This window comes from Hippopotamus amphibius, chromosome 13 (genome assembly GCF_030028045.1).
Source record: "Hippopotamus amphibius kiboko isolate mHipAmp2 chromosome 13, mHipAmp2.hap2, whole genome shotgun sequence".
Taxonomy (NCBI): Eukaryota; Metazoa; Chordata; class Mammalia; order Artiodactyla; family Hippopotamidae; genus Hippopotamus; species Hippopotamus amphibius.
The window spans coordinates 76,998,559-77,011,254 of NC_080198.1; the positions used below are offsets into that span (position 1 = coordinate 76,998,559).

Sequence of the window (12,696 nt, forward strand, 5' to 3'; positions counted from 1 at the left end):
GTGAGCAGGGGCTACTCTTCATTGCGGTGCACAGGCATCTCACTGCTGTGGCTTCTCTTGCTGTGGAGCACAGACTCTAGGTGCACGGGCTTCAGTAGTTGCGGTACACAGGCTCAGTGGTTGTGGTGCATGGGCTTAGTTGCTCCACGGCATGTGGGATCTTCCTGGACCAGGGATCGAACCTGTGTCCCCTGCATTGGCAGGTGGATTCTTAACCACTGAGCCACCGGGGATGTCCTGTGTCACTTTCTGAATGATGATTTCATCTTGCGGGGAAAAAAATGTGACTTGTAAGGGTGCCTTCTTGCTTTACTCAGAAAAAGAAGCGTCTCTGTTGTATACATGGTAGAAGTTAAAAAGTTGAGAAGTGCGGCATTTAGGTGGGCTGGTCTTCCTTTTTTTGCCTAGGTTCGGGCATGGCTCCCCCCAGCCAGGGTCCCCCTGGCCCTCCGTCAGCAGCATCGTTCCAGGGTCCTCCACGACCTCTGCAGCCATCCATTTTGCAGCCTGGATCGCAGGTTCTCCCTCCACCACCCACTGCGCTGAACGGCCCCTGTGCCTCACCTTTGCCTCCGTCAACACACAGACAAGATGGGCTCCCTGGGCCGGCTCCTCCGAACGCCCAGTACCAGCCCCCGCCTCTTCCAGGACAGACCCTGGGCCCTGGATATCCTCCGCAGCAGGGTAAGCTGGGCAGGGCTCCGAAGAAGGCCTTGGGTTACCTGGGGATACCCTTAATTGGGAATCAGATTTTTTTCTGTGTTACTTGGCATCTATGACTTACTAATTTTGAATAGGGGCAAGTGCAAAGAAAAGGGGAACTGTCGGTATTCACGTTTAACTCCCTGCCTTATTTGATATGAAAAATGCAGCATGCTTGACTGAACAGCATAATATTGTCAGACAGCCCTGCATCTGGGTTTGGGGATTATAATCATTTCTTTAAAAATTTTTTTTTCCAAGCAGGCAGCTTTGGCCCCCAGATGGCAGGTGCACAGCTTTCCTACCCAGGAGGCTTCCCCAGAGGTCCCGCACAGATGGCGGGTCCACCACAGCCCCCGAAGAAGCTGGATCCTGACTCTATCCCCAGCCCAGTAAGTGCCCTTCTCACTCTCACAGTCTCCCTCACAAAGAACCATTCTTCATTCATTGTTCTCAGAAACTCTTCAGTGTGTTAGCATTTATCTTGTCCTTTATTGTCAAAGCACAATACCCATCACATAGATAAGGCTTGCTTCCTTCTGTGTGTGTATGGGGGTGGGGAGGGTGGGTTATGGCATGCCAGAGGTCTCCATGAGAGAAACAGCCTATGTAGATTTGTTGGGGTATCATAAACTTGGAAGTATCTGTTGATGTTTATATTCACATATATTGACAGTAGTTATTGATATTTAATGAGTGGTTAGTCCTAAGAGTATATTCTATATAGAAATCCTATTTTAAGAAACTAAAGGACCCTTTTCAGGATACTCATAGGAGTGAAAGTACAAAGTATTTTACATATTTAAAAAAAAACTGTTTTAAATAAAATTAGAGCCGTAACTTAATTCTCTTCCACCCAAATGATTTTCTTTGGAGGATTACTCTTTAGTAACTGTATCAGTCAGTTTTTATTAATTTAGTCTGCATAATAAACTGTCCCCAACCTGGCTTACATCCACAAAGATTTATTTATCACTTAGGTTACATGTAAGGTGCAGTAGCTGCAGTTTGGTTTTAGGTTCTGCTCTATATGCCCTTATCACTACAGAATCCAATATGAAGGGGACATGTTGGGGACATGTATTCTCATGACAAAGGGAGAGAAGGAGGAAAACGAGTTGAAAGGTGCAATAGCTCTTAAAGCTTCCAGTCAGGTGTGGTACATGTCACAACCACTCACATGCCCTTGGCAGAAGCAAGTCATATAACAAAGCCTGATGTCAATGGGACAGGGATGTAAACTCTTCCCTCAGAAGAAATTGCAAGTCTTGTAGTTTTGAGCAGGGATGTAAAGTCCTTTGGAATAAGCATGAAATTATCTACAGTTAGCTTTCATCTTTGAAGTGGTTCTATAAACATGAGTAGAAAAAGTTAGAGACTGAGGAACACTGAGAGCTATTATATTTTTGTATAAAAATATAAATGTATATATTGTTATATATTGTCTATGTATATATATAACCTAACTTTTGCATGCAACAAACCACCAGCAAACTTAGTAGCTTACAACCACTATTTACGAATGCTGAGTCAGCCCTCTGGGCTGGGCTTGACTGATTTTGACTGGGCTTGCTTTGTGCATCTGAGGTCACTAGAGGCTTGGCTGGAGCCTGAATGATCTAGGATGGTCTGTGAGTTTTATGTGGTTGCTATAACCAAGTATCATAAACTGGGTGGCTAAATGCAACAGAAATTTATTCTCTTACAGTCTGGAGGTCATAAGTCTGAAATCAATGTGTTGGCATGGCTGTCTTCCCTACAAAGGCTCTATGAGAGAATCCGTTCCTTGTCTATTCCAGCGTCTGGTGGCTCCAGGCATTCCTTGGCTTGTGGCTGCATCATTCCAGTCTTTGCCTCTGTTGTCATATTGCCTCCCCCTCTTCTCTGTGTCTTTCCTCTGGGTGTTGATCTCAAAACTCCCTGTGCCTCTCTTATAAGTTTCATGTGATTCCATTTAGGGCCTACCCAGATAAACTAGGATAAGTACCATTTCTCAAGATCCTTAATTTAATCAATTCTTTTGCCATATGCAGTGTTAGTCACAGGTTTCAGGGATTAGGACATGGATGTATCTTTTTGGGGGGCTATATATTCAGCCCATTATAAATGGTGTCATTCATGTATTTGGTATTTGACACCCATCTGTGAGCTGGGGATGACTGAGTCCTGTCACCAAGCAGGATAGCCTAGGTTTGGTGGTGCCAGAGATCTAAGAGGGAAAATAGGAATATGCAAGGTCTCCTGAGGCCTTGGATTGGAACTGGCACATTTCCACATCTGCAGTGTTCTCTCAGCCAAAGCGTGTCACAAGACCCCCCCAGAGTCAGGGGGTAGAGAAGTAGATCCTGCCTCTTGATGGGAGGCACAGCAAAGTCCTTAAAAAGGGCATAGGTACAGGGAAGTAGGGGCGGAGGATATTGGCTGTTTTTGTAATCTATCACTTATTCTATATTTATTTGAATAAAAACTTGAAGATTTGTGATAAGGTATCTGATACTATGTTAGAAATTAAATTTTAATAACTCTTAGTGCCCTTATTGATGATCGTATTACCAGCCATGACTTCTGTAGTTTAATATTATTTGATTGTTCCAGTTGAAGAAGTATCATGTATTTACAGGATCTACATTTTGACTTCTTGTTTGTCTGCTTGTGTATAAGACCTACAGACACGCTGGGTCGTTCCACTTCATTCTCTGATGTTTTTAGCTCCTGGTTCATTGTTAGTTAATCTCCCCAGTATTGTTTCTGTTACAGTTCTTGGCAATTTTGCTATCCGTTTGTGGAAGCTTCCATTTCTCTGAGCTCTCAATTCTTGATCTTATTTTCTTCCAGTGTTCCTTTCATCTACCCCACTTGTGTTATCCAGAGTCTTAGCATAGACCCTGTCATTACCAGTGACTGTACACCTTCAGAGTCTCGGCTGAAAGCATCCCATCCTCCAACCACTGCCTCCTATCTTTTCAGCTCGTTCCCTTTAGGACTCAAACTTCAATAATAATTCACCCACCGGGATTTATAACCTACCACCTTTTCTTGACTCATACCACCTTCATCCTCTCACTTCTCCTATGCCGCTTATATTACCTGATCCATGTTTATAAATCTGTCCCTTGCATCTTTTACCCTCAACTCCTTTGCCCCCTCCCTCCACTGAATTCACCTAGAAAATTCCCATTTGTTGTTAAACCAACGCTCCACCTGCTCCATGACTGCAACCCCAGATGCTGAAGGCGACTTGAGAAGATGCACTCCATGCTTACGGGTCTCACTTTGAATTCATAACCACTAAACTAGAGTGAACCTTTAGTCGTGTTTCTAAAACCTGGCTGCACAAAGTAATAACTGGTGGAGCATTTAAAACTGTTGCTGCCTTGCTCCTGGCCCCCCAGGTTATGATTTCATTGTACTGGGCATTGGGATTTTCCAGAGTTCCTCTGTTAATTCTCACGTGTAGCAAGTTTGGAGACCATCACCCAGCTCAACCACCCCTCGCATTTTCCTGGATGACTGTCATTTCTTCTCTCTTGAAACTCCTGACACTGTCTTTCCCTCTTCTGACTCTTTAATGATAACCTTGCTTCTTATTACACGGAGGAAATAGAAGAAATCCAAAGAACCTCTGCATGCTTCATTTCCACATCTGCCTACATCTGTGCCCATTTACCCCTCTTCCTCCTGTTAGTGTGGATAAGCTTGTCCATACTCCTAACCTAGGTCATCACCTCCATGTGTGCCCTAGCATCCATCCCTTATGGCCTTTCAAGAACAGCCCTCCAGAAAATGTCCCCTGTATTAGAATTCTCCAAAAAAACAGAACCAATAGATATGTGTCTATATATGGAAATGAACTTACTTTAAAGAATTGGTTTACTCAATTGTTGGAGACTGGCAAGGCCAAAATCTGCTGGGCTGGCCAGCGTGCTGGAGACACAGGAAGAGCTGATGTTGCAGCTTGAGTCCGAAGCAGAATTCCCTCTTCCTCAAGGGACCTTAGTCTTTTTCTCTTAATCCTTAAACTGGTTGGATGAGGCCCACCCACACTATGGAGGGAACTCTGCTTCACTCAAGGTCTACTGATTAAATCACGTTAAAAAAAAAAAAATACCGTTACAGTAAGATCTAGACTGGTATTTGAAACTGGGTACCGTGGCCTAGCCAAGTTGACACATAAAATTAACCATCACATCCCTTATCTCCTGCATTATCTTTACTTATTTGAAGATAAACTTCAGTTTTCTGTCTAGATCATTCTCATCAGAATATAAACATCCTGTAATACCTCTTGTTAATAAAAGAAGGCTCCTTTGTCTCTTCCCCATATCTATCCAGTTTCCTCCCCATTTTGTGGCTCTTTTTTACAGCAAGAAATCTCTTGAAGGGTTGCCTTTACCCACTGTCTGCGTTCATCTCCTCCTGAACCTGTTCTATTTTAGATCTTATCACTACAGCCCCACTAAAGCTGTGCTTGTCCAGGTCTCCAGTGACCTCCCATTTCCAAATCTTGTGGCCAGTTCTCAGATCTCCTCTGTCCTGACCTGTCAGCAACAGATTTGACACATCTGTTCATTCCATCCTCTTTGAAACACCTTTTCAGTGGCATTACCCTGTCCCCAACGCAGAGAACAGCGCCCTTTACATGGTATGCACTCAGATATTTGTTGAATGAAGGAATGTTAACTACGAAAGCAGTGAGCAGTATATCATGTCATTTCATCCAAGACCCTTAAAATACACACATAGGAATCCGTCCAGTGTTATTTTATCTTGAGTTATGGCAACACCACCCACTCATTTACATCTCTTCTTGCTTCACTGATGACTCTTTTTTGTCTCCTTTGTGGGTTTCACCTCATCTTTCCAACCTCCTAGTGTTAAAAGTGTCCGGAAGGCTTTGTACCCGTCCCCTTCTCCATCAACATTTACTCTCTAGTCAACTCTACTCAAGGTGTACGCCCAGGATGGCACCGTGAACATGGGCTGGAGCAGCCAAAATGTCCATTGACAGATGACTGGATACAGAAGATGTGGTATATATACAATGGAATACTACTTAGCCATAAAGAGAATAAAATAATGCCACTTGCAGCAACATGGATGGACCTAGAGATTGTCATACTAAGTGAAGTAAGTCAGACAGAGAAAGACAAATATCATATGATATTACCTATATGTGGAATCTAAAGTATGATACAAAGGAACTTATTTACAAAACAGAAACAGACTCACAGACAGAAAACAGGTTTATGGTTACCAAAGGGCAGAGGCAGTGGGAGAGATAAATTAAGAGTTTGGGATTAGCAGATACAAACTAATATACATAAAATAGATAACAAGGCCCTACTCTGTAACACAGGGAATTATATTCAATATCCTGTAATAAACCATAATGGAAAAGAACATAAAAAAGAATATATATATGTATAACTGAATCACTTTGTACCAGAAACTAATACAACATTGTAAATCTACTATACTTCAATAAAAAATTAAAAAGAAAAAACATTGGCTTGAAGCTTAATGCATGTCTTCAGGCTCTACCCCAGACCTGAATCAGAATCTCTAGGAATGGGGCCCTGGAATCTGGGTTTTAGCAGGCTCTTCAGATGTGTCTTAGGCACTCTAAGATTTGAGAAGTCCCTGATGGTCCAGTAGTTAGGACCCTGTGCTCTGAGGGCCTGGGTTCAATCCCTGGTCAGGGAACTGACATCCCACAAGCCACACAGCATGGCCAAAAAATAAATTAAAAACAAACCCCCGCCCCCAAATATGGCCCAAGCGGTACTGCTTTAGATGAATCATTGTCATGGCTTTAAATGAGCATGCAGGTATTCCTAGTCAAGACCTTTCCTTGAAATCCAGATGGTAACTCTGTGCTTCCAGTTCCTCTGGTCAAAAAACTTGGAGTCATCCTTTTTAAAAAAAAAAAAAAAAAACATTTTATTTTTTATTTATTTATTTTTGGATGTGTTGGGCCTTTGTTGCTGCGCACAGTTTTTTTCTAGTTGCGGCGAGCAGGGGCTACTCTTCATTGCAGTGTACGGGCTTCTCAGTGCAGTGGCTTCTCTTCTCTTGTTGTGGAGCACGGGCTCTAGGCGCGTGAGCTCAGTAGTTGTGGTGCACGGGCTTAGTTGCTCCGTGGCATGTGGGATCTTCCCAGACCAGGGATTGAACCCGTGTCTCCTGTGTTGGCAGGCGGATTCTTAACCACTGTGCCACTAAGGAAGTCCCTGGAGTCATCCTTGATTCTCTCTTTCTTGCATATCTCACGTTTAGTTCTTTAGCTAATTCCATTGCTTCTGCCTTTTGTACTCATCCTGGTCCAAGCCTCTACCATCTGTATCCACCTGAATTATCCTAAGAGCCTCCTAACTGGTCTGTCTACTCTTCTAGTCAGCACAGCAGCCAGAGTGATCCTTTCACATTCTAAGTCAGATCATGTCACGGCTCATAACAAACCCTCCAACACTCCTCTAGTTAGAAACCAAAGTTCTCACGATGGCTTGCAAGACCCTACCATATTTGCCACCCCTGACACCTCCCGCCCCCCCCCCGCCACGCCCCACTCTGACCTGGTCCCTTACCACTCTTCTCCATCACTTTGTTTCAGTCACAGCAGCCTCCTTGTTTTTCCTCGGCCACGCCAAGCGTACCTGTCTTGAGGCCTTTGCACTTGCAGTTCCCTCTGCCTGGAGTCTCTTCGCCTGCATGTGTACAGGGCATGGCTCAATCCTGCATTTCCTTCACGTCCTCATTGCTCACCCCCAGTCTCACTGGCATCCCTATCCACATGGCTTCATATCCACAGCACTTATTACCTGACATAGGATGTATCTTATCTACGCATTTATTTATCACCCGTCTTCCATACTAGAATGTCAGCCTCAAGAGGTCAAGGATTTGGTTTCATTCACTACTGCGTCCGTAACATATAGAACAGGGCCTGATAGAGAGTGTGCACTCACATATTTGTTGAATGAATGAATGTTAACAACAAAAGCAGTATGTGATGTGATTTATTCAAGACCCTTAAAATATACATATACAAATCAGTCCAATGTTGTCATCTTAAAAGTAATCAAATAGCAGTACCAGATGGAGCCTGTTTATATTCTTATTACCAAAGTAGGATGCTTTTGCTAACTAAATTAATGCTTCCTTCTGGAAAGTAAGATGTGAAATCATGTTTACTGAACTCCTGTTGCATGCCAGTCCTGAGCTAGGTGCCCACTACAACTCTTTTTTTTTTTTTTTTTAATAAATTTATTTATTTATTTATTTATTGGCTGCATTGGGTCTTTGTTGCTGCTCATGGGCTTTCTCTAGTTGCGGTGAGCAGGGGCTGCTCTTCATTTTGGTGCACAGGCTCCTCATTGAGGTGGCTTCTCTTGTTGGGGAGCACAGGCTTTAGGCGAGTGGGCTTCAATAGTTGCGGCACACACGCTCAATAATTGTGGCACATGGGCTTAGTTGCTCCACGGCATGTGGGATCTTCCTGGAGCAGAAATCAAACCCATGTCCCCTGCATTGGCAGGCAGATTCTTAACCACTGTGTCACCTAGGAAGTCCCACAACTCTTTTGGATGGTGGTCTTATCCACATTTTGGAAGTGAGGACCCTGGTATCACCGTAGACTCTTCCTCACTCTCTGTATCAGCAGGAGGGTTGTTCAGCCGTTGAGGTCTACCTATTCCCTTCTTTCTCTTACCATGCCCAAGTGCAAGTAATTCTGCTTTAAGTAGCCTGCCTTAGCTATGCACATGCATCTTATTATCTCGTCTCTCCCTTATCCTTCTTGTTCATTTATCTCGAGAGAATCACTCTTTTTCTCTTTCCTGATTCTTTTTTCTGAAACCAGAATACTCTCTTCACAGCAGATATGCGTGAAAGTAATTCTAGTGGCACATCTTCTGGCGGAAAAAGAAATCTGTACATTTCGAAGTAGCACTGGCATTACCAGGGGTCGCTGTCACCACATTGAAACCCTCTAAGACCTGAGGCACAGCCACAATCTCTTGAAATTTTTGTGGGTTGTTTTATCTATAAGCTGTTTCCTGAGAACATGAATTTGAGGTGAAAAAAAAAAAAGCTGTATTTTTAGAAATTGCTGGAACTGTTATATTTCTTACTCTCTTTGTAGGATTCTAGCCAAGATGTGAATTAATTTAGAAATGTAATTACCACTAATGACATTGTTTCTTTGGAGGCAGTGCTTTGTGAGTTGCAAATGGCTAATTTAAAATTAACTTTCTGGAAGTAGAGTACCTGAAGACTGAGAGCTATCTATGTTCAGTATATAGATTATTATGACTTTTACCTCGCTTTCATATTTGACACTTCATTGGTTGAAATGATGGCAGTCAATGTTGGTAATAGAAAAACTACTCCAGTTTTGAATGAGCCAGGGGAGCCTTGTGGTTGAAATATAAAGTGTAATTACAGTGTTTTGATTTTTCTGTTTGCTTCTTGTCTCTGCCCATGGTAGCTTTTCGTCTCATTTGTATCTTACAGTAGTTGTGTTTGGGGCATAGTCTATATCCTTAATAGAATATAGAATATAGAATTTAATAAGAATTCAAATGCTATGAAATTAAAAGAACAGAAATGTGTGCATTTAAAAGCAGGCTAGATCTGTCGCTGATATGCTGTAGAAACCAATGACATCAATGCCAGCTGGGACCTGGATTGGATGAGATGGGAGGGGAGAATGGAGCAGGTAACATTTCAGAGCTTAGGGAAGACAATTTTCATATTATTAGTAGTTTCTTTTTTTTAATTGAAATATAGTTGACTTACAATATTATGTTAGTTGTAGATGTACAGTAGAGTGATTCAGTTATACATATATATATTTCTTCAGATTCTTTACCATTATAGGTTATTATAAGATATTCAGTATAGTTCCCTGCACTATACAGTAAATCCTTATTGTTTATCTCTTTTATATATAGTGGTGTGTATATGTTAAACCCAAACTCCTAATTTATCTCCTTCCCCTTCCCCGTTGGTAACCATAAGTTTGTTTTCTATATCTGTGAGTCTGTTTCTGTTTTGTAAATAAATTCATTTATATTATTTTTTAGATTTCACATATAAGTGATATCATATATTCATCTTTCTCTATCTGACTTACTTTGCTCAATACGATAATCTCTTAAGTCCATCCATGTTGCACAAATGGCAATATTTTTTTATGGCTGAGTAATATTCCATTGTATATATATATATCACATTTTTAAAAAATAAATGTATGTATTTATTGGCTGTGTTGGGTCTTTGTTGCTGTGCAAGCTTTCTCTAGTTGCAGGGAGCAGGGGCTACTCTTCATTACGGTGCATGGGCTTCTCTTTGCAGTGGCTTCTCTTGTTGCAGAGCACGGGCTCTAGGCACGCAGGCTTCAGTAGTTGTGGCACATGGGCTCAGTAGTTGTGGCTTGCAGGCTCTAGAGCTCAGGCTCAGTAGTTGTGGCACACTGGCTTAGTTACTCTCCGCCATGTGGGATCCTCCTGGACCAGGGCTTGAACCTGTGTCCTTTGAATTGGCAGGTGGATTCTGAACCACTGCACCACCAGGGAAGTCCCCACACCACATCTTCTTTATCTACTCATCTGTTGTTGGACACTTAGATTGCTTCCAATTCTTAGCTATTGTAAATAGTGCTGCTGTGAACACTGGGGTGCATGTGTCTTTTTGAATTAGTTTTCATCTTTTCCAGATATATACTCAGGAGTGGCATCACTGGATTATGCAGTAGCTCTATTTTTGTTTTTTTAAGGAAACTCCATACTGTTTTCCATAGTGGCTGCACCAGTTATATTCCCACCAACAGTGTAGGAGGGTTCCTTTTTCACCACACTTTCTCCCACATTTATTATTTATAGACTTTTTGATGATGGTCATTCTGACCAGTGTGAGGTGATACCTCATTGTAGTTTTGATTTGCATTTCCCTAATAATTAGTGATGTTGACCATCTTTTCATGTACCTTTTGGCCATCCGTATGTCTTCTTTGGAGAAATATCTGTTTAGGTCTTCTGCCCATTTTTTGATTGGGTTGTTTGTTTCTTTGATACTGAGCTGTATGAGCTATTTGTATATTTTGGAAATTAATCCCTTATTGGCCACATTGTTTGCAAATATTTTCTCCCAGTCTGTGGGTTGCCTTTTTGTTTTGTATATGGTTTCCTTTGTTGTGCAAAAGCTTTTAAGTTTGATTAGGCCCCATTTGTTTATTTTTTATTTTATTTCTTTTGCCTTGAGAAACTGATCTAAGAAAATATTGCTGTGATTTATGTCCGAGAATGTTTTGCTTATGTTCTCTTCTAGGAATTTTATGGTGTCATGACTTATATTTAGGTCTTTAAACCATTTTGAATTTATTTTTATGTATGGTGTGAAGGTGTGTTCTAACTTCATTGATTTACATGAGGCCATCCACCTTTCTCAGCACCACTCTCTGAAGAGACTGACTGTTCTCCATTGTATATTCTTGCCTCCTTTGTTGAAGATTAATTGACCGTAGGTGTGTGGGTTTATTTCTGGGCTCTCTATACTGTTCCACTGATCCACGTCTGGTTTGGTGCCAGTACCACACTGTTTTGATTATGGTAGCTTTGTAGTATTGTCTGAAGTCTGGGAGGGTTCTTTGTGGTTCTTTGCAGTTCCATATAAATTTTAGGATTATTTGTTCTAGTTCTGTGAAAACTGTCATGGGTAATTTGATAAGAATCACATTAAATCTGTAGATTACTTTGGGTTGTATGGCCATTTTAACAATATTAATTATTCCAATCCAATAGATGGGTTATCTTTGCTCTTTACTTTCTCTTTCTGATATTACATTGTTAGTAGAAAGAAATGCAACAGATTTCTGTATATTAATCTTATATCCTGCTGCCTTCCTGAATTCATTTATTAGTTCTCATAGTGTTGGTCTGGAGTGTTTAGGGTTTTCTATATAGAGTATCATGTCATCTGCATATAATGACAATTTTATTTTGTCCTTCTAATTTGGATATCTTTTATTTCTTTTTCCTTTCTAATTGCTGTGGCTAAGGCTTCCAGTACTATTTGAATAGAAATGATGAGAAAGGGCATTCTTGTCTTGTTCCAGAAGGCTTTAGCGGGAAGGCTTTCAGCTTTTCACCATTAAATATTATAATGACTCTGGGTTTGTCATAAATGGCTTTTATTACATTGAGATACATTCCCTTTGTACCCACTTTGGTGAAAGTTTTTATCATGAATGGATGTTGAATTAATCAAATACCGTTTCTCCATCAGCTGAGATGACCATGTGGTTTTTATCTTTTATTTTGCTGATATGGTCTATCACGTTGATTGATTTGCATATGTGGAACCATCCTGGTGACCCTGGAATGAATCTAGCTTGATCATGGTGCATGATCCTTTTTATGTGTTGGATTCAGTTTGCTTTTATTTTGTTGAGGATTTTTGTGTCTGTATTCATCAAAGATATTGGACTGTAATTTTCTTTTTTTGTAGTGTCTGTCTGGTTTTGGTATCAGGGTGATGGTGGCTTCATAGAATGACTTTGGGAGTGTTCCTTCTTCTTCAGTCTTTTGGAAGAGTTTGAGAAGGATAGGTGTAACTTCTTCTTTGTATGTTTGTTAGAATTCCCCAGTGAAGCCTTGCAGTCCTGGAGTTTTGTTTGCAGGGTTGGTTTTTTGTTGTTTTTTTTTAAAATTACAGATTCTGTTTCATGTCTAGTGATCAGTCTGTTCATATTATCTATCTCTTCTTGACTCAGTTTTGGCAGGGTGTATGTTTCTTAATACTTGTCCATTTCTTCTAGGTTGTCCAATTTGTTCATATGTAACTGTTCATAGTATTTTCTTATAATTTTTTGTATTTCTGTGTTATCGGTTGTTATTGTTCCTCTTTCATTTTTTAATTTTCTTTATTTGGGTTCTCTCTCTTTTCTTCTTGGTGAGCCTGGCTAGAGGTTTGTCAATTTTATTTATCCTTTCAAGA

The 12,696-nt window shown here is 41.0% G+C and overlaps 1 protein-coding gene across 3 annotated transcripts in view; it reads left to right on the forward strand.

The window, feature by feature from the left end:
- Nucleotides 1–12,696, forward strand: part of SEC24D (SEC24 homolog D, COPII coat complex component) — a 113,287-nt gene that overhangs the window by 18,681 nt on the left and 81,910 nt on the right. For 2 of the 3 annotated variants that reach the window (XM_057705665.1, XM_057705667.1), the window contains exons 5-6: nt 409–684; nt 964–1,094. In XM_057705665.1, coding sequence (XP_057561648.1) covers nt 409–684; nt 964–1,094 — 407 coding nt within the window. The remainder of the gene's footprint in view (nt 1–408; nt 685–963; nt 1,095–12,696) is intronic. The other variant, XM_057705668.1, reaches the window with a different exon arrangement.